Genomic DNA, 22,653 nt, shown 5'->3' with positions numbered 1-22,653 from the left:
TCCTTCCCATTCGATTTCGGTTGTTTGCATTTTTTTTTTCTCTCTACAACGTTTGCTTCTCTCTGTCTCGGCGTTGTGCAGATACAGTTGAACAAGCAGTCCATCAGTGGTCTGAAGCGGAAGCTTGGTGTCGGTCAGGAGAATATGACTCGCCCGACGGAATCTCCGACCATTCGGGTCAGCAGTCGGTGGAACAACGAAGAACTATTGCTGGCCGTACAGGGCGTCCGGAAGTATGGTCGCGATTTTCAGGTAATGCCTTCTATTCTGGATTGTGTTTGCCATTTTCGGAAATTTCTCACGGTTGCTGATGGATCAGTTTTTGGTTGTTGAGTCTATGTCTTGCTGGAAATGAATCGGAACCATCTTCAATGTACTATCTGACTGAGCAACTCGATCTGCTTTCCTTCGATTGTTGAATAGGGTAAATGCAGCAGTTTTGGGTTTCTAGTAAGCCGTGGGGAGAAAGTGACCGCATTTAAAATATAATTACTGAACATTCAATGAGTATACATTAATTACAAATTATTCACTGCAATTAACGGACTTGAAAAGTAATTACCGGACTGCAGAGTATAATTTAAGTAGGTGGGTACTTCAGGGGAAAGGAAACCAGTGTCGCAGACATTTTTTGTGAAATGTGTTTACTTTATTCCACTTGCCAAGTTGGATGCAGTACCTGAATATCTACATTTCAGAGACCAACAATTTGTTTTTGAAAGTTTCTGCGTCTTCTTGCACCTGAAGACAGTAATTTATAAGAAATAATTTAATTAGGTACAGATCTTATCTGCATCGAAGTTGAGAATTCCTTTGGATTATGTCCTCAAAATCGATTCCTTTGATATTCTTCTCGGAATTCTCTTGGAATCCAATCAATCATATTGTCGAGCCGTTTTGGGACGACATTCTACCAACATTTTTATGAAAATGAAGTTATAATTCCAGGACACTAATCGACTGATTATCTTTATTTGAGAGACACTATTAAATTCAATGGTTTTAAGTATTTTCGGAATTTCATTGCAAGCCTCATCTGAACTTTGTTGAAAATCTTCTCAGAACTCGGGTTTATATTAACTGATTATATAGGTAATTATATTCATTAGAATTTTCGAAGAAATCTTCCTCGTAATGGAATACTCTTATGAACCTCCTAAAAATTCTACTCAGAATTACTTTTTTCTAAATTTTGCTTGTAGCTCTTCTTACAAGCACCTTGGTGTTTTTTCACAATTGCCTGTGAATTATAGTAAAAACTATAGTCGCTGTATTCAAAGCCTGGTGGATAGAATCTCGGGAACCAATTGAGCTGTCAAATAGCGGAACCAATCGAGCAAATCACGACCAACAACAGAAAAGAGCACATCAGCTATTGCGAACAAAACTTCGGAAACCCTTTTCTCATGACTCAAGGCTCGCCTACGCAAACTAACATCATCTTTGTGTTGAGGAAAGTTTCCCATATCCGATGATGCGGGTAATTTGCGTTCAATTGGCGAGGACAGAATAATCAACATTCTGTTTATTAAAGTTGATAATAGCTTTTCAATTGTTGGTCTACTTCCCAGGGCTGGTAGCGAGTCACTTTTTAGTTACTTGGTCACTTTTTTCAAGCCAGTCACTAAAAAGTCTCTTTTTTTTAAGGCCAAGTCACTTAAGTCACTTTTTCTTGTTATAAGTCACTATTTTCAACTTTTTTAGCGTGAATTTGTTTCAAGATTGATCATTCCTTGCTTTGTGGTGTTTAATCGTCTTTCTCTATCTGCAGGGTGTCTACTCATTGTTCTAAATAGACTCACCTAAGTTTTCCAGGTTTTTACAGTTCTTTACCGAATAAATTCCAGGTTTATAATAAGAAAGCTATTCTTTAAATGCGTTAAAAATATGCTTTTTTTGTAGATCAAAAACAACAGCAATTGACATTAACTTTTTTAAACATGGCAATCAGTTTTTAAGAAACAGCTTTACAATCAAATCCATGGAATGTTGAAGTTTAACACTTACTTAATTTCTCACTTAATAAAGTTTTAAAAAAAAACCTTACTTAATTTGAGTAAGTCTAAGATCTAAAATTTTTCAATATCTTTAAGTTTCGTATTCCATGTTCAAGATAATAAAAATTTTCAAAGCTCCAGAAACAAAATAAAAAATGATTTTTTTAAAGTTCGGAAGTGTAGGAACTTTGGAGAAGTTCTAAGTAATAAATAGAAATGCTGAGAATTTCAGTAAAGCTCCATAAACAAACTGCGCTGAAAATATGGGGAACTTACTGGAAGCTTCAAGAACCTCAAAGCAGTTCTTAAAGCATTTGAAAATTTTCGGGAACTGTTATGAAGTTCCTAGAATTTCAGAGAACTTCACAGGTGTCAAGCGAACTTGAGAAATATAGAAAACATGAGGGGTATTGTGCAATTTTTTAAGAAGTTCTAAGTGCCTCAGAAAAGCTAGAGATTTTTGGGGAATTTCAGATCTTAAGAGCAGTTTCCGAAGCTTTAGTCCAGACTTTTGGAGCAGGAATAAAAAAGTGGAAATCAGGATAGTTCCATGATGTGCTGAAAAAAAATCAGACCCTCAAGATGTTCCGAGAATTTCAGCGAATTTATGAAAACTTCAGAAATTTTCCAGATACTACACAGAAGTCCAGAGAATTTCAGGGAAATTTAAAGGTGTTTATGGGAATTCCATTTATTTTCGAGCAGAACCGAGATCTTCAATAGAATTGAGAGCTTTAGGGAAGCTTCGAGAACATCAAGACAGATTAGAGAATCAAAGGGCAGTTCAAATAATTTCAAGGAAATTTTAGAAACCTTAAAGAAGTTGCGTGAGAGTATTTTAAGCGTGTTATACTATGGAGATTTCAAGAACTTAAAAAAATGCGAAAATTTAGCTAAGTATTTATTAGAGAAAATCAACGAAGTTCCATTAATCTAAAAAATGCGAGAACTTTTAGGAAGCAGTGATATCTTCAAGAAATTCCAGAGAACTTCTTATAAATTTAGCTAGTTCCATGATATTCAGCGAAGTTCCGAGTACTTCAAGGACGATCAGATAGCTTCAGAATAATCCCATTAACTTAAGAAAATTTGCAGAGACTTACAAGGAGTTCCGTGGAATTATGATTAACAGGGTGTCTACTACCTGGAAAAACCTGGAAAACCGGGAATTTACAGGGAATTTTATTTTTTCTGGAAAAGCCTGGAATATTCAGGGAATTTTGGTTCCACTCAGGGAATTTTCAAATTATCACTCCATTCGTAATTCAAAAGAAGTTTTTCGTTCAGTTTCTCGAAACGTTTCTTAAGGACACTGGATTTGACAAGCATCTGACATCTAAGACAACGTGTGCGAACAAGACAAGTTCATTCAGAGAGTCTTGTCACGCTCGCTCTTCGCTGATTTGTATGTGGAGGATCAAAATCGTCGTAAAAAGGAAACAGCCGAAAAAGAGAGACTGGCAACCGTCAAAAGGAAGCATACGAAGCATGTATTCTATAAGAATAAGCATGCCAGACAGCAGGCCTACATAGAATTTTTTTTTGAGCTTCAGAGAGGGTCGGAGATCTACTGAGAAATTTGTTGAGCTTCAGGGTAGTTCGTAGATCTTGAGAACAGAACTACAAACAAATTAAAAGTAATTAACAGAAATTCATAAAAACAAAATCACAAGAGAGGTCGTAGATCTTCAGATAAATGTTCAAAGAAATTTTCAAAACTTCAAGCATGTAAAAATAATTACTATAAGCGAAATTTTGCAAATCTTCAGGGAAATTCGCATAACTTCAGACAAGTCCAAGAATCTACAGTGAAATATAAAGTATTTCACAGAAGTTTGGAGATCCTCGAAACATTATTCAACATCAGAAAAGTTCGTAGATCTTCAGAACAAAGCTACAGAACTTTGAAAAAAAATACAGGACTTCTGAAAAAATCACAAGAATCTCAGAAATGTTAATGGATCTTCAGTAAAAATTGCAGAACTTCAGGGAAGCTCGGCGAATTAAAAAAAAAAATATTTACACGATTTCAGGAAAATTTGTAGATCTTGAGAGAGACATTTAAAACTTCTAAGAAGCTCAAATATTTTCAGATAAATTTTGACAACTTTAGGTAATCTTCAATTTTCAAATCTTCAGGGTAACCCGAGAGGAATTTACAAAACATCAGAGAAGTTTGCAGATCTACTGAGAAATGTATTGAGCCTCATGTTTTTTTTGTAGATCTTGGAATAGAGCTACGGAGCTTAAGACAACTTTACAGAACTTTAAAGATATTTGCAGGAATTTGACAGATAGTTTCACAGTTTCACACAAATGTGAGATCTTAAGAAAAATTCGTTAAATGTCAGAAAAGCACCTCAACTCCAAAAACAAATCGCAGCGAAGTACAAAAGTACAATATTTTGCAGAACTCCATGGAAGTCGGAAATAGATAGATCTAAAGAACTTCAGAGAAGTCCGTAGACCTTAAGAGAAGTCCGTAGACCTTAAGAGAAGTCTGTAGAACGTCAGAAAGTTCGTACGTTTTTAGAAAAACTTCAGCAAAACTCACAGATTTTCGGGAAAATTCGCCGATCTTTAGATAAATAATCCACAAAGAACTTTATAAAAGTTCGGAGATTTACTGTGAAATTTATTGAACTTCAAAGCAGTTCGTAGATCTTTAAAGCAGAAATACAGTACTTCAGAAAACTTTACAGAATTTGAAATAAATTTTACTAACTTCATAAAAGTTCAGAGGGTAGATCGTAAATCTACTCAAAAATTAGCAGATGTTTAAATAAATTTTCAGAATTTTACTGCGGTCCTTGGATTTTGAAAGACATTTACAGAACTTCAGTTAAGTTCACTGAACTTTAGAGATATTTGCACAGCTTCAGAAAAATTAGAAAAACTTCAGAATACTTCCTAAAACTTCCGGAAAGCTCAAAAATTTCTAGATAATCTTTTAATTCTTTAGAAAATTGTATAGATGTTCAGAGATATTTGCAGATATTCATTGAATCATGAAAATCTGCAGAGAAAATTACAGAACTTTCGAGAAGTTTTTAGATTATTAGAAATTTTGTGAACATCAGAGATAATTGTTGATCTTTAAGGATCTTAAATCTTCAGGGATTCAGGAACTTTGTAGATTTTTAGGAAAATTTGCAGAACTTCTGAAGAACACAGAGAACTTCAAAGAAATCTGTAGAACTACCTAGACATTTGCAGATTGTCAGGAAAGATCGTTGATCTTTAAAAAAAAATTACCGGAGAACAGAAACAAAACTTCAGGGACGTCAGAAGGTTTGAAGACCTTGCAGAATAGAGTTGTTTACAGAAATTTTCAGAACTCAAGGTATCATGTATTTCTAGTGAGAACTTTTCCCACTAGCTTGTTTAAAGTTGGTATCGACATCCTGGCGAAGTTTTGAAATCCATTTTCATCTTCATATCGCAGCTCTTGATGGACAAGATGAGCCAGATCCCTGCCGGTGTTCCTCCTGAGCAACCATTTCCTACTCCACAAAGTTCACCTTCTCTTCCTCATTTTATTTAAAATAATAAAAGCAAATACGTCTGCCGAAACTAGAGCAATTTTCCGGTAATTCATGATGGAAGTATTTACTTTTGATTCCTGATACAGTTTTGTTTTGAAATCTAAATTGACAGTTCTTTCGACATGTGCAAGCAGTGTGAACACCAGCAAACAGGGGGGTTCGACAAAGTGGTCGAAAGTAAATTCGAGCAGATTTTTCATTATGGCGGTGGTCAAAATCAGACCAAGAAATCAGATAGTCTCAACGGACCTTAAGAGATTTTAGACATGTGAAACCATGATTTATTCTGTCTTGGTCTTCCAAACAGAGTTGGACTCAAACATATTATCAAAATAATATTTTGTTTTTGAAAACATATTGTTATCAAATTTTGATCTATCGTTTTATCGAAATAGTATAGACAGGTTTATATTCTTGAATTAACACAAATACCAAAAAAGAATGTAATATTGATTGACGTAATGCATGTTACTGTATGAATAACTAATGTGATTGCAAAAACCAAATACAGTATTACACCCATGGATATAATTTCTTTTCGCAAATTATGTGTAGGATAAATGCACCAATAGTGGAGGTACTTTAGTGTAATATGTTACTATGGTGGCTTAGAGTCTCCCTAAGCCGCTATAGAAGTACATTGTACTAACGTTCCTCCACTATTGGTTGTACAAATTAATATTAAACAACCTATGTGCATCTGTTCTGCTGTAATATTCAATAACTTTTTTGCTGTGCCGACTTATAAGTACCAACGCCCAAGTTTGAACAATCGAAAATAACATAAATCAATAAGTACATAAAAGGGATCCCAGATGGATAAATAGATAAAATAATAATGTGTATAATTTGTATGCACCTGGATTTTTTTTCATTCGACCTGGAAAAACCTGGAAAACTCAGGGAATTTGATTCCTTGGATTGAGTAGACACCCTGTAATAGCTTTTCAATTGTTGGTCTACTTCCTTTTTGATAGATCGAAATTCTTTCCACCAGACTATAAATATAGCGACTATAGTAAAAACTACCAAAAATCCTTAAATACCTTCTAGAATTCCTTCTAGGGCGTAGCCAGGTTTCAAGCTAGGGTGGGGCGAAAAAAAAATTACTATGGAAAATATGACCGAATGCCATTTCACCGAACGCCATTTCCCCGAAAGCCTTTGCGTTGCTTTCGATGTTTTTTTCTTTTATTTTTATTAAGTCATAGATCGGCATGATGTATATTTTTTACTAGTTCACCTTCTACGGCAATAACAATGACATTCATTGAGATTTTGCCCCAGATCTTTGTGACGCAACAAGGAAATGGGACGTAAATAAAAACTCTCAATAGTTTGTTTTAATAATATCCCTGAAAATATTTGGAAAGTCCCAAGGTAAGATTAGAAAAAAAAAAATGAAAATTATGTAGAGGATTAAAAATTACTAGCAGCAAATTAATCCGTACAAAAAAATCAACTGATGTTTTCCTATACCTAGTGTTCATTACAAGATGGTTAAGTTCACAGTTTTTTAAATTAACTGAGGCCCTTTGTTTCAGAAATCATATCCAATGTCTTTAAAACTTTGGCTGACATTCTGACATTTGCTTGAAAAAGCTATGACCATTTTCGATGAAAGGTGGCAGTTTGGTAAGAAGTTGTAAAAAACTTCTCCTGAATTCGCGGCGATTTCATTTAAACAATGTGACCAGGAATCGAACCCAGTCGCCTCCAGCATGGTCTTGCTTTACAGCTGCGCCTTTACCGACTAAGCTAGAGGAAGAGTTCCGATGCTTTTTATTTTGATTTAGTTATGTTTCTGCTAGTAACATCTTGTAGATCTCCTACGTAGTGCGTATGTTTGATAATTGTTTCCAGTAGATATGCTAGTAGTTACATAAATTTGCGATCCTACCTCGAAACCCAAAAACTGATCCTAAGGTTATCCGGTTACCCTTGAAACCCTATGAGATTGCAAAAGTCGCTTGATTCTCTCGGTTAGGCAAATGCTGACACGATCGGCACCAAGACCGAAGCACAGTTGCGCACCTTTTACGTCAACTACCGTCGGAAATTCAACCTGGACAACGTGCTGAAGGAGTTTGAGGCAGAACAGAAGCAACTTCAAGAGCAAATGAATAATAATAATAATAATAACAACAACAACAACAACAATGCTGCTAGCAGTAACAAGGAAGATGACTCGACGACGAGCATCAGTGAGCTGGAAAGTGCCGATACGAATTCAATGACCGGTGACAAGCTGGATCTAGAAGAAAGCAAAAAGTTTTCCGGAAAGAAATCCGCCATCTTGGAGAATGATATCATGGAGGTAATAGAATAGGATATTGTGCATTAGCAGACGGGGGGTTTATTTGGTAGGACGTTTGGCTTTTATCGTTTAAATTGACTGCATACTTTTACCAAATGTAATTAATGGCTGTAATAGCTTTAAATGGTAAACGTCAAACGTCACGAAGGTTATAAAATAAATACACCATCTGGAATGAGTGTGACATGTGCGAATGACAATACCAATGCTAACACACCTAACTCCTAACACAGTAGTAAATTGCGACTTGCTCTGGTTGTTTTTGTTAACACTGTCCCATCCTCCAAACACTTGCAGATCGATCTTGTCGACGATGAGATGGTCAATGGAAAGAAATCCGACACGGGCGGAGACGCCCTGGATGGACCAGCTGCGACGTCAAATTCCTCCCTTTCGACGGGTAGTTCGTTAACGATTTCTTCTTCCGGAATATCTACCTCCAATGCAGCATTGATAGACAGTGAAGCCCCAATGGAAGTTGACGATCAGTCCAGTTCTAGTGTGAAAGGATCAGATTCGGCTAGTAGCAGTACCATTATCATCAAATAAGAGACAACACCAGCCGAATCAGCGTAATGTCCACCCCAACTCCTTTTTAAACTTCCTTCATTAAACCCCATCTTGCTTTGTCATTTTGTACCTTGTCTCTTCTGGTTTTCGTAGAAGTAGAATACCATAATATGCTATAGGGAAAGTCTGGCATACAAAAATCCAATCGTTTCGGATGCGCTGCAAATGAAGATGTAACTCGATCGGAAACGAGTTTTTAAAGTTCAATTGAAATAGTTTCCCTATAGCATATTTGAATACCACTGTATTATTATTATTTTTTTCGTAGCAGTAGTGGCACTGTTCTCACGAATGTAACACTGTTCAACATTGTATGCATAATCGTAAAGTAAACTGCCTTTAAGCAGACTTCTAAATTTTCACGGTAGTATTATTTAAATAATTTCCTTAAATGATGCCTACCGTGGCAGTTTCAAAGCCTGACTCATATAGTGTCGATTGTAGACCACGTTGGATCTACCAATTTTATTAAGACATGAACTACCAAAAACATGGAACCTAAAATAAGCGCAAATCATCATTGATTGGATGTTTAACCACATCACCTTTTGTTTCTAACCGTCCCGATTTCCACACGATGATTTTAGTTCCACAGAAAAATTTATCTGTCTATTTATTTGTCCGTGACAAAGGTTAGCTAGGAAACTTACACACGAAGAAGAAAAAGAAAAAAAAATGCCTGAATCGTATTAGTGGTTCACAAAACAAGATGCATACAACACAATTAACACATGCTTGCAAATACGCCCTTAACAATTTGCAGGTCACGAACTTACCTATACCAACAATTTAGGGAAAGGAAAAACAGAAATGCACTGTTTCCTTCAGACACACATGGTATAGGCACCGTTGAAAAAAACTAGAAACCGTTATTATTATTATTATTATTATGCTATCATAATTGATTACAGAAAAAAACTAGAATAAAGGCAGATGATTATTTAACAGAGTTGACTAAACTACAAAACATGGAAAACAGATAAGTAATATGATAGATCGAAAACACTCTTACACAATTCTGATTAAAAAAAAAAACAGGAAAATATATGCGACATTGAATGCCTCTAAAGACATGGACAATAGTTTCAGAAGAAAGAAATTCCATCTCCGTAGTAGATATCACTGTCACTCACTCACTCCTGAGTATCCTGAGCACCCGGCTGCTTGCTTTCGTCTTGACCTGGGCCCATATCAGATTTCTGTCGACATGCTTGATTTTTTTTGTAAAGGCTCCGCTGCCACGAGCCCCTAGGTTCGGCTCTGCTGCGTTCCTATACATCTGTTTCTTGCAGTTTCCGTTTCCGCTCCTTCGTATGAGGACGACGGGGTAAGACGGTCAACCTTTAGATTCTTGAAACAATCAACTCTTGAAAAAAAACTAGTGATGCAGCGTTATTTGTTAGGGGAGGGACCAAGAATTTAAAAAAAGTGTCTACGTAGTTAATGAACAGCCCCTTATAAGTAAGATGAACAATGCATTCCAAATGGGGATGTTGCACAAGTAAATAAGGAATTCCCTCACTACGCGGCGCTAGTGTACATGTGAACTTTCTGTATCTATAAGCCACAGACAAACAGACATAACATATTGAATATTTCTCACTGTAAAACATCGTCGCTAAAACATTACCGCCATCTGTTCAATACAGTGTGTTGGGTAGCACGCTGAACAGATGGCGGTAGTGTGTAAACGTCAAACACAAGGGAATTGAATATGCGCGCCACAGGTAGCGGTACTACCAACTACGATACTTTTAAATTGACCGTTAAATGCTTGTTCGACGAACAACTTGCGACTGTTATGTCTGTTTGTCTGTGTATAAGCTATATCTTGAAATCCTCACCACAGACAAACAGACGTAACTCTTTGATTAAAATTATCTTCAAAACATGGTACCGCCAAACATAGGATTTTAGTAACGACATCTCGCGGAAAACAAGCTTGCTCGCAGATTCGCAAACAATGTTGCATGCAAGAAAAACCAAATATAAAGAATCCTCAAAGTGATCCGATGCCAGCGCTGCAGCGAGTAGTTCGCTGAAACGATAATATTCAAACCAATCGTTAAATGCGCAAACGATGATCCAGAATAAAGAGTTACGGCTGTTTGTATGTATCCTCACCATCTACGAAGTCAGGACATCTACGTGAAGACCACACGTAAACTAGTGTCACGTAGTGAGAGAACTCTGAACTAACTAACCCACAAATTTGAAGACATTCCCCCCTATTCTGCGAGTCACGTGACTCTCTCTCACCGGTGAGGTGACAATAGTCACCTCGTGTGAGGTGACTCTCCATTTGATTTACATGGAGAGTCACCTCACACGAGGTGACAATTGTCACCTCACCGGTGACAGAGAGTCACGTGACTCGCAGAATAAGGGGGATTGTTCACTTGAACAACTTTCCCGATGACGGAAACAATCTAAATAATACAGATCCGAGGGGGACGAAAGTTATCTGTTCTACATTTCTTTTAACGAATTTCAATAAAATTTGCTTAATTTTCTCGAATTTGTTTTGGATAAATTCGATTCGTTATGAATGAAAGCGCGCCTTTCGATATTATCCGATTTCATCCACTATTGATTGTTTCAAACCCTTCAAGCTTCAAGTTCCAAATCTGGAAGCAACGAAAATATCTGCACGGAGGGTTGGTGACCTTATTGACTACCGGCATTGATGGCCAAACGTATGACCAAACCATAGATGCCGTATCGATGCTTGTTCACCGGATGCCAGGGTAGTCCAAATCATAGTCCGTGATCTTGAAGCGACTATACCCAAGGCAAAAATGAATGCAGTTCCTCTTTTTTTAATATTTCTAGAAGACTTCCTTTACATGATGGTTATGTTGGTTTGTATGGGCGTGCCTTGAATTCCTAGTAATCATCGAGAGAAGTCATTGTTTACCTAAGCTGTTACGCACTACTTCCATAGAGGTAACTCTAAGACTAGAAGGTCCCGAAATAACGTGCTCAACTTTTTGGCTCAGCTCTGGTACTATCTTCGGTCCCAAGCTAATCGATTCACCCTTCGAAACATAGGAAAAACCAATAACCCCTCATTTTACCTGTCAAACTTTTATAGCGAATCAAAACAAACATTGCGTAGTACTAGAATTTAGACTAGAATGGGGTACGTTAATCGTTTGCTTGGGACCAATAGGCTAGTCAAGTAGTGAGCCAATTTAAAATCGTTAGTTTCGTATTGATTGTTGCTACTTCCAGCTCTATGCATAGATTTGTTTTAGAACAAAGATTTTCGAACTCGACCAACAATACAGAATGACGGATCAAACAAATTGTTATGACCTTATCTCGCACACCGAAGATCACATATCCAATCGAACACCACTATCGAATAGCAGAGAATTTCCTCTACCCACTGGGCAGACCTTTCAAGACAACCTTGAACAGTCGTTCAGTGTTGGTGTCGTAAGTAAACAATGTGTGCTTCTCAATAAAATACTTGGGAAGACGTTTGAATCCGTCCAAAGTTTCAGCCAATACACGACATTCACCACCCCGACCGCCAATTTGAAGTGAAACTGAACAAAGATATCTAATTAACAAGATATCCCACTAATCAATTCCTCATACAAGGCATATAATTACCACCCGTATGTGATCGCAGTGCCTTCTGTTGAGTGCACATTGACACTGTTGGGAGTTCTCCGCCAACTTCACCACCTGGGCTCAATAACTGACAGGTGTCAGCATGATAGGAAAGAGGACGATATCATCCTCGAAGTCATCATCATTATATTGCGAGAGCAAGATTCTTGTTTATGATTGTTCCGAGGATTGTTCCGATTTTCAATCATTACTACTTTATACGCAACAGAAACACTTGAGAAAACAATCACACATCCAAGCGCGCATCATGATGTGCATGTAATATGTTTTGCTTTCGAGCGAAAGAGTTTCCAATATACCACCGGGATCAGTAAGATGCAAATCTCTAATAGTAATTGATGATTTGCGGAGCTGGTGCTCAAAAGAATCTTAATAAGCATAGAAGTAAACAAGGGAAAAGCATTCACTCTCTCTAAAGAATTATTCCAACACCCCAGTCACTGGAAATGCTACGTATCGAAATCATTGCTAAACGTAATAAAATATGCCGTCTTCTTTGGCCAACGCAGCACGCATTCTATTCAAAAATTACTTTGGAATAATCATTACTTTCCTATTTTATAACGTAGGAAGTACTTGTCAACGCTTTGAAAGCAAACGCAAACGGAAGTAGCCGATGCTGAATGAAAACGATGAGTGATGACAACGCTTCGTGTTTTGATTTGCGCTGTACCGTCCACTCAGTTGTGTGGGTTCGTACATGTATAGATGTTGGTGTGCGTGTTTTCTTCCAACGCTGCAGTTCAACGTCACAAACCGTTTGGCGCTGTTATCTTTCTCTAAAAAAATCCAAAGACTGAAGGGGGTCTGATTTAACGAAGTTCAAAAGTTCCGTACGAAGAGCATGGAATTCAGAAGTGGGTATCACAATGGGGGAGGACCTTTTACTTCTTGTTATTAAGCCGTGAGTCTATCAAATTGATTGCTCGATTGAATTTCATCAGAAGGGGGATCAAGCGATTGCTCTTTTCTTTTGCGGTTAGGGGCTGTTCATAAACTTCGTAGACAGTTTAGGGGGAGGGGGGATTGACAATTATCCACGACCCATACAAATTTAAAAAAAAAATATGGACAATTGTCTACGCAGGGGGAGGGGGGGGGGTCAATAATCCTAAAAAACTGTCTATGTAGTTTATGAACAGCCCCTTAGGTGCCATGGCGGCAGAACCAAATTTCCCTAAATCGATTTCCTAGCAGATTACTATAAGAATCCGAAGGGTCGAAGAGAAATTTTCCAAGTCGATGTCCAAGCAGGATTACCTCGGGTATGCTCCAAACAAGGATCGAAGAGGAATAAGAGTCGAGCAATTTAAAACTAACGATTTTAAATTGGCTCACACTGGACTAGCCTATGTTTGTTTTGATTCGCTATGAAAATTTGACAGATAAAATGAGGGGTTCGTGGATTTTCATATGTTTCGAGGGGTGCATCGATTAGCTTGGGACCGAAGATAGTACCAGAGCTGAGCCAAAAAGTTGAGCACGTTTCTTCGGGACCTACTAGTCTTAGAGTTACCTCTATGGTTATAATGAGTCACGCCAAGAGAAAAACAGTGGAACTCGCATCACGGTTTTCGAAAGATTCCCTTCCCTTTCACTTGACAACAGAGGACTTCTGCATCAACTTCAAAGTATAGATTCTATAGATTCCATAGATAAGTGGAGGCAAAGTATAATCAACAATCAATACGAAACTAACGATTTAAAATTGGCTCACCACTTTAGTAGCCTATTGGTCCCAAGCAAACGATTAACGTACCCTATTCTAGTTTAAATTCTATTACTACACTATGTTTGTTTTGGTTCGCTATGAAAGTTTGACAGATAACATCAGGGGTGTGTGGATTCATGCAGAACATGCAGGGGTGAGTGAAATAGCTTGGGACTGCTTGGGACCGTTGTTCTGGTACTGAGTGAGCCAAAAATAATAATGATTTTCTTCGGGACCCAGTGGTCTTAGAGTTACCTCTATGGTATAATGTAGCCAAACGAACTGTCAGTTACTGTAGCCAAACGAGCATGACGTCATCATGGTGCTGTTTGAGGGAGAAGTATTGTAATATTATGAGCACAAAACTCTTTCTACACTCCATATTCCGATTTATTTAGCGGACAATGGAAGAAGGAAAGCTAATTTTTCTCCCGGACCAGAAATTAGTGGCATCGCGAGTGATAATTTTTAATTTCAGTTTATTTACGCGCTGCAAGGTGCGTGAAAGAGTTCGGCACAATCGGTGTTGATGTTGGCTCGCTGCTTGAAACTTTTTTTTGTGTTTTCGAAAGAAATTGATCGAAAGTGTACCAAAAGTGCTTCTGAACGTGTTTCGCAGTTGGGAGTGGTGAAGTTCGTAAATTCGCGGTTTATGTTCAGTGAAAATTCCGTATAACAAAATTGCTCAACGAGTTCCCTTTTTTTTTGCCGTTCGACGACGACGGGCATGCGAGAGAAAAATAAGCATCGGGAATGTGCTCCCGGATGTATTGATTTGGTGAGTTCGTTCCAGTTGAAGATTGTTCTTACACATATCTCGATTGCATTTTCGAGGGGACGTCCGGAGAGCTTTGAGATTTAGGCGTTGTTGCTTTTGCGGGCAGACGAGTTGGTCGCCGGTAAGGGCCAGTAACCCTAATAAAAAATAACCATAAACGAACGACAACCCAAATAATAGAACTATTCCACAAATGGTTTGGATTATACCAGGAACACGTCGTTAAGCAAAATAACCATAACAATTTTATTAGGGAAGTGCTGCCAGCAGATGAATCAAGAGGTATTCGAAACAAAATTGGTACGAAATGTCCATTCAAATCGTTTTATTACAGTTAAACAAATTTCAAAACTATATACGTGCCAGATTTGGAAATAATATTTTTTGAATCCGGAAGTGTGTTTATGATACCATTATCCATTTGATAAAGGTAGAGTGAACATGCGGGGCTTATTGTAAGTAAAAGTGACCTCGGAGTGGTCGTGAATTACCAGGCATTCTGAAATGGGTCACTGGAGCTGCAATAGAGCTAACACCTTCTAACTCCCGGACTAAACCTGCTTTAATTGAAGGGTAATAAAAAGCAGTTTTCTTCCATAATAACACTGCCGGACAGTGGGGGTTGGATTGTACACACACACACACACACTATAGAGATGAACTAGCCTAAGGCTAAAAATCTCTTTAATAAAGAATTAAAAAAAAAAAACACACACACACAACGGAAGAAGGAAAGCTAAAGCAACCCATTCCTCGACTCATTGTTGCAAAGATTTACTTTGCACTTGATTTTGAGCTTTTAAGCACGAAACAAAACAAAACTGCATAACGAAGAGCTCTATGATGGCATGAACTTTTTTCACGGATGCCAGTAAGATCATTTATTTTTCATGGTTGCCAAAACAACTTTTTGTGCCTCCGCTTATCTATGGAATATATAGTATCTATACTTCAAAGGACTTCTCGCTAGAAATTAAATTACCGGCTGCAGTAAATTATTATATGAGTGATTTTGTCGGATTAAATCAGCAACATAGGGGAAATGGCTCTAATGTAGGCCTATGGATCTAAGATTGGGCCCATCGCTAAAAATCTACTATTTATTCATTCTATCTAGATGAACGCGTCATTGGGACGGTACTAATGGATATTTTTGGTTGCTTTGGAAAATTTAGTCGATTGCTGAATTTATGTATGGGCCCAAATTAGTGACACTTAGGCCGACATTACATATATTTCCCCTATATTACAAATTCTCATTAATGATCATCACCAAACGTATCTCATTACAATTTAAATGCTCACTGCGTGTTTATGATCATTTCTTCGATTAAATTTTATATTTTATTGCAATACCTTTCGTGTAGCTTTCATAGCATCGTAATGTTTATTTATTTTGCACGATAGGTAGCCAGATTGACAGTTCAATAGGTAGACTTGGCTTCACTCTTGGCGTGACTCATTATACATCGACTCTAGAGGAGACAACTTGGGGTGTAGATTTGGATCCAGTCGCTGATCGGTTATTGAAAGTTTAAAGTAAGATTGTTTTTCTGTTTTAAATATGCCCAGAATTACTGTCATATCACGAATAATGTTCCACAGGGACTGCAGGAGTGAATGAAGAAACTGCAATGAAGAACAAAACGAAGACAGATGTCCCGTCTTGTCTTACGGTTTGGAAGGGTTACCTCTAAGCCTGGAACTAAGCTGAAACTTAACTCATTCGCATTGAGAATGTCAATACGCATGCAGATGCAAATCGAAGGAGAGTCCCGTCCCATTTCTATTAATATTTCTAATCTCTGAAACCCTGTCTAAACAGAGGACGAGCGAGAGGGAGAGAGAGAGGGACGAGCATCGTAATCATCATCATTGTATATATAAGCCTCTATAGCAGCACCCTCTAATCAATCTTGTAGATTTGAAAATCAGTTACCGGTCAGACTTGCAGAGAAGTACACGAGCAGACAAAGGTTCGAATCAATCATACTTTATAGTAAAATCCATTATCAAACAGTGCCCAGTGAGACGCCGCTGCGTAAATATGCTACGTTTGTTGAATCCGCGCTTCGGAAGTCAGTTTCTAGTGAGAATCACTTCCGGAAAACCTGGCGCCGTAAGTCAGCTTGGTTTCGCTGATGGCTGTTATAGTACTCAAGCGGAATACGAGAGAAACATTGTCGATTCACCGTACAGTGTGGATATTCCAAAGATGTGTGTAACGGACTACATTTTCCAAGGACACGAGCACGTGGCGGATAAAGCAGCAGTTGTAAGTAGCAGTAGCGAGTACAAGTCGACAATGCGTTCTATGCGTTGCGAAGTAGCAGTGTCACCGTGTATAGCCTTATCTAGTTTTTATTGAACTGCCGAAAATGGACTGTTGAGTTGCTCATTTAGTATTATTAATTGCCTCACTCACCAGCATTAGTATAGTAGTTGATAAGCATTTGTTTTGGATTATAGTACGTAAATAACAACATTCAGCTGCATTGAGCTAGAAACATGCACTTTGACCATTATTGGTTTGAAAACCTGACTTTGTATGTATTGGCATAGGTATTATGTCTTACTTGGAAGCGTGTGTTGTTTTTATTTTAGTGAATAATATGAAAACATCTTGTCACGTGCAGCCAGGAAAGCAAACATACATATGTGCCTTACAACATATCGCGTTAGAAGGAGTCCAAAATTAGAATCGACGCTTATAGTGTACGCATTCCTTCTTTTCCCAACGACAGTCATGTGGATCTAGTAAACGCAGCTACAGTTATGGAATGATCTACGAGATGACCAAACGAATGGCACACGCCCTTCTATCGCAGAAAGGTTGTGCGATGCGCAAGAAAGAAGTTGTAGGAATCCTGCTTCCAAATATTCCCGAATATGTACCAGCGATACATGGCAGCTTGTTGGCAGGACTTACGACCACTTTTGCCAATCCGCTCTATACGCCAGGTAGGGTTCAAACACGAATTTGTGAATCTCCGTAATGCGAGTATGCGTATTATTTCAGAGGAAATTTGTCGACAGTTTGAAAATGCCGGCGTTCGTTTAATCATCACACTACCAGTGCTATTACCCGTGGCACAGATCTACAAAAGCAAAGCAAAGAAATATCGTGGGACGGTCAGCATCGGTGGCAAGCACAATATCGGGGAAAATATTTTCGGTTTCGAAGACTTGTTGCGTGAAGGTCACAGCGTCGAACTGCCGGAAATTGATCCCGAGGATACGGCTATTCTACCTTACTCATCTGGCACCACGGGAATGCCGAAAGGCGTCGAACTGAGTCACAACAATCTAGTGGCAAACCTGGCTCAAGGATCTCACCCCGAAATGAATAAATACTATAGACCGGAATTTGGTGAGTTACAGTTCGTTGACTGTTAAGAAATGCTTATCAGACCTGATAATGGATCATTCCTCCCAGCTGGTTACTCTGAATCAATCCTAACAATCCCACCGTTTTTCCACATTTACGGATTCAACGCCATCCTGAACTCGTGCCTCAAAAGCAGAAACCACCTGATATCCATCCCCAGGTAAGTTTACATACTCCTCGAGAAATATGACTCAATCTTAAGGTGAAGCGGGACGTCATGCAACAATGGCTGTCTTCACAATCATTAAGGCCCTGAACCATTTGGTGGATTATTTTAACTTTTGGTTAAAATTTGACAGATGGAAAGTTATCGATTAACCCTGCTATCCGGGCGTGGTTACTTCTGCTGTCTGTACAAGAAGTTAAATTTTGACAACCTTGGCTAAGTTCTTCTCGAAAACAGTTCGATCGACAGCACAGGGATTTTCGAACATAGAAAATAACTTTCGACATCACTTTTAACCACGAGTTAAATTTAACTCAGCAAATGGTTCACAGCCTAAGCACAACCCACACTTAACGCCTCTTTTTCGAATGGATATGAACCCAAAATTGGAGTCATGGTACTATAGTTAACTTTCAAATTTATTTACCTTTCTGAATTTGATAAAGAATCACAAGTTGTTGATATATTGGTAGAAATCTAAAACTGCTTCTTGATTCCAAATTCGTTCTACGAGTTTCAATTCCGTCGTAGCGCATTGAAACGCCATTGTTTATTTTTGCTTTGTTCTACGAATGATCTCTTATAAGCTAACGTATCGAAAGAAAAGTGTTATTGATTTGTGCACGGTGAAATTATTGGTATTTTTGGTGTTTTCTGCTCGATAGTAGGGTTTTTGATCTAATTTCCGTCCTACTAGGCAAAACCAGCGCTTTACCTCTCTTTTCTAAACGAGGTTAAACAAAAAAAATAATATTTCTGTCAAAGATGACTTCTAAATTTATACACCTTTCCATGTTGGATTTGATAAAAAGTCACACATTTTTGAGATATTGCTTAAAATTATTACTTATTATTATTTTGAGATATTGTTTAAAATTTTTTATAGCAGTATTACCATAGAGGTAACTCTAAGACCACTGGGTCCCGAAGAAAATCATTATTAATTTTGGCTCACTCAGTACCAGAACAACGGTCCCAAGCAGTCCCAAGCTATTTCACTCACCCCTGCATGTTCTGCATGAATCCACACACCCCTGATGTTATCTGTCAAACTTTCATAGCGAATCAAAACAAACATAGTGTAGTAATAGAATTTCAACTAGAATAGGGTACGTTAATCGTTTGCTTGGGACCAATAGGCTACTAAAGTGGTGAGCCAATTTAAAATCGTTAGTTTCGTATTGATTGTTGGTATTACTTCTTGATTCCAAATTCGTTCTACGAGTTTCAATTCCATCCTAACGCATTGAAACGCCATTAGAATTTCTTCGTCCTACGGATAAACGTAGAAAAAGGGAATTCGCTAGGAGCACTTCTTTTGTTTTAAGAACAATGAGCGTAAATATTTATACAAAGCGCTCTAACAGGATGTATGTTGTAGTTAATGAACTAACGCTCCAATGCGACCTACTATTGATTTGTGTACGGTGAAATCACAGACAAACAGACATAACACATTGAATATTTCTCTATGTAAAACATCGTCGCTAAAACATTACCGCCATCTGTTGAGTACACTGTGGTGGGTAGTACGCTGAACAGATGGCGGTAGTGTGTACACGTCAAACGCAAGGGAATTGACTATGCGCGCCACAGGTGGCGGTACTACCAACTATGATACTTTTGAATTGACCGTTAAATGCTTGTTCGATGAATAACTTGCGAGAGTTATGTCTGTTTGTCTGTGGTGAAATCATTGATATTTTTAATCTTTTCTGATCGATACAACGGAAATGGGCGATTACGACAAAGTAGTGCTCTACCGTATCTCCGTTTTCAAAAAAAAAAATATATTACTCATAGCTTCAGAATCAAATCAAAATCAAATGACAACATTGAAGCTTATTCTGGGCCGGGAGTGAGGTAAGATGACAATAGTTACCGTGAGTGAAGTGACTCTCCATTTGATTTACACGAAAAGTCACCTCTCTCGCGGTGACTTTTGTCCCCACACTAGTGACAGCGAGTCACCTCACCTCACTCGTGGCGCAGAATAAGGGAGATTATCTTCCTTTGAAGTGATCCGGATTCAAAACTTTTATTTCACATAAATAGTTACATAATCTAATCAAAATCAAATTACTAAACTATTTTTCTTTGAAGGTTAGGTTAGGTTATTAAAGATACTTTCGTCTCTGGAACCTCTTTTATTGAAGTATCTCTAAAATCAGTAGCATTATTTCTCATAGCTTCAAAATCATATTTCATTGTATCTCCAACTTTAAAACAGTCATTTCTCATAGTTTCAGAATCAAATCATCATCAAATTACTGAATCATATTCTTTTAAAGTAACTCTAACCTCAAAACTCACATTTATCAAATCGTGTTTTGCTTAATTTGAAATAATTCCTAAACCACACTCAGCATCTAATTAAATGAGCGTACCAGGCTTCTAGTGCAATGTACAGTTACAGAACTTAATAAATACCATCAAATCAACAACAAACTACCAAGCAAAGTATAGTATAGTTCCAAATAATAATTGAAATTTATCATATACTCCAACCTTTAACTTCAAAACTCTATTTTTTATAGCTTCAAAATCAAATCAGCCTCAAATTACTAAATATGCTCGAATTTGAATATCTTCGACTTCAAAACTTTCATTCCACAAAATGTCTAACTATTTTTCGTTTTGAGTAACGTCGACTTCCAAACTCTAATTTATCAAGTCACCATTTGATTTATTTTAAATAATTCCTACTTAAGCTGCACTGAGCGACTTATTATATTAGCAATGCATAGTTCCAGAACTAAATAAACTTCATCAAATCAGTGCCAACATTTCAAAGGAACGTTATTGCTTCTGTAAACAATGACTTTAGCCGTCAATTTCTCGCGAATGAAATCTTACCTTTCAAATATTACAATGCTAGCTGGTAGAGGAAACATTCCTCTACCTGCTGGTGTCATTATTTTTCATGATTGAGCTTTTATTCGCGAGAAATCGACGGCTAAAGCCATTATTTACAAATGCACTTACGCCCCTATAAAATGTTGGCACTGAAATTTCTTATTTATTTTCAATTAAAGTAGCTTCGACTTCTCATTTTCCAAGTCACGGTTTAATTTATTTAAATTAATTCTTAAACCACACTCAGCGACTGATTGTATGAGCTTACCAGCAAATATATTATATTAACAATATGATCCAGTCTTTCGCTTAGCCCCTTGAATGTAATTTAATGAACGTTGCTGACCTTTTTAAACGCTAGATGGTGCGAGAGGTAATATTTTTTGGGTCGCCAATATATGGAAAAGGTAAGAATGGATCAACCCAATTTGCTCCTCGTCCTTCTTCTTCTTCTTCATTCCTTTATTTAACGTCGGTCTCTGTTCCGCAATCTAGTGCCAATCACCGACGGACATCGATTGCCATCCATTGAAAGAAGGCAGCTTCCACACCTGCGTAGAATATCGCACCCATTCAACACACATGGGCTGGGACTAACGGCTTTACTTCCTTCCGAAGGAAATCTCCTCGCCCGTATAAACTTCTCTGATGTTTGTAAATTTTACAAGTATTAGCACCGACAAACCGACATGAATAACCATAGCAAAAACAATAAAATTTCTGACACTACTGACACCTGGCTCCATGTTCGCTGGAAATAGTCAGCTAAGCCATGAACCCGCATGCAAATGTTATGAATTGGTTCGTGTCTGATCTATTATGGTCAAATTATTTTTTATCTAGATCAAAAAATCCTATGCTTTTGACAGTTCGGATCACTGCATATTTAAATCGGCCGTTTACGATTTTCGTGCATAAGTCAGAATTAAGTGTCATGTCGGTTTGTCGGTGGGATTAGCACCATAAGGTTCCGAAGAAACGAGCTCAACTTTTTGGCTCAGCTCTGGTACTATCTTCGGTCCCAAGCTAATCGATGCACCCCTCGAAACATGAAAATCCACGACTGGTGGTCAACCCAGCTAAGTGTACAGTTATTACTTTCTCACGCAAGAAACAACCGATTATTTTCAACTACAAACTACTAGGCACGACTATCGAACGGGTGCACTGCGTGAAAGACTTAGGCGTTTTTCTAGACTCAAAGCTGACATACTCACACCATATATCGTATGTCGTCGACAAAGCGTCCAGAACGCTTGGCTTTGTCTTCAAGATTACTAAGAACTTCACGGACATTTACTGCTTGAAATCGCTCTATTGCTCTCTCGTACGATCTACGTTGGAATACTGCTCTGCTGTCTGGAGCCTGAACTACAATAATGGGGCCGAGCGAATTGAATCTGTTCAACGACGTTTTCTTCGCTTCGCGCTCCGTAAGCTGCCTTGGAGATACCCACTTCGTCTTCCAAGCTACGAGAATCGCTGCCAATTGATCAATATCGAGCCCTTACGTATCCGAAGAGATGTTTTCAGAGCCTTAACCGTCGCCGATACTCTGCAAGGAAGAATTGACTGCGAAGCAATTCTGCAACAAGTGAACATTAATGTTCAACCTCGATCACTACGCAACAGTCTTATGCTGAGACTTCCACTTCTTCGAACTAATTATAGCATAGGGAGCGC

The 22,653-nt window shown here is 38.0% G+C and overlaps 1 protein-coding gene across 3 annotated transcripts in view; it reads left to right on the top strand.

Moving 5' to 3' along the window:
- LOC135717394 (REST corepressor-like) overlaps positions 1-22,653 on the top strand; it is a 63,360-nt gene that overhangs the window by 22,631 nt on the left and 18,076 nt on the right. The window contains exons 1-4 of one of the 3 annotated variants that reach the window (XM_065239462.1): positions 16,515-16,835; positions 17,305-17,521; positions 17,580-17,930; positions 17,997-18,108. In XM_065239462.1, coding sequence (XP_065095534.1) covers positions 16,608-16,835; positions 17,305-17,521; positions 17,580-17,930; positions 17,997-18,108 — 908 coding nt within the window. In that variant the 5' untranslated portion in view covers positions 16,515-16,607. Of the gene's footprint in view, positions 1-81; positions 253-7,529; positions 7,860-8,156; positions 16,836-17,304; positions 17,522-17,579; positions 17,931-17,996; positions 18,109-22,653 lie in introns of those variants that run through there. The other 2 variants (XM_065239461.1, XM_065239464.1) reach the window with 2 other exon arrangements.

Source organism: Ochlerotatus camptorhynchus, unplaced genomic scaffold (genome assembly GCF_037179485.1).
Source record: "Ochlerotatus camptorhynchus isolate MF236.1 unplaced genomic scaffold, CSIRO-AGI_Acam_v1.1 ptg000055l, whole genome shotgun sequence".
Classification (NCBI taxonomy): Eukaryota; Metazoa; Arthropoda; class Insecta; order Diptera; family Culicidae; genus Ochlerotatus; species Ochlerotatus camptorhynchus.
The sequence above is the reverse complement of the archived record's forward strand: the minus strand, read 5'-3'. Positions and strand labels throughout refer to the sequence as shown.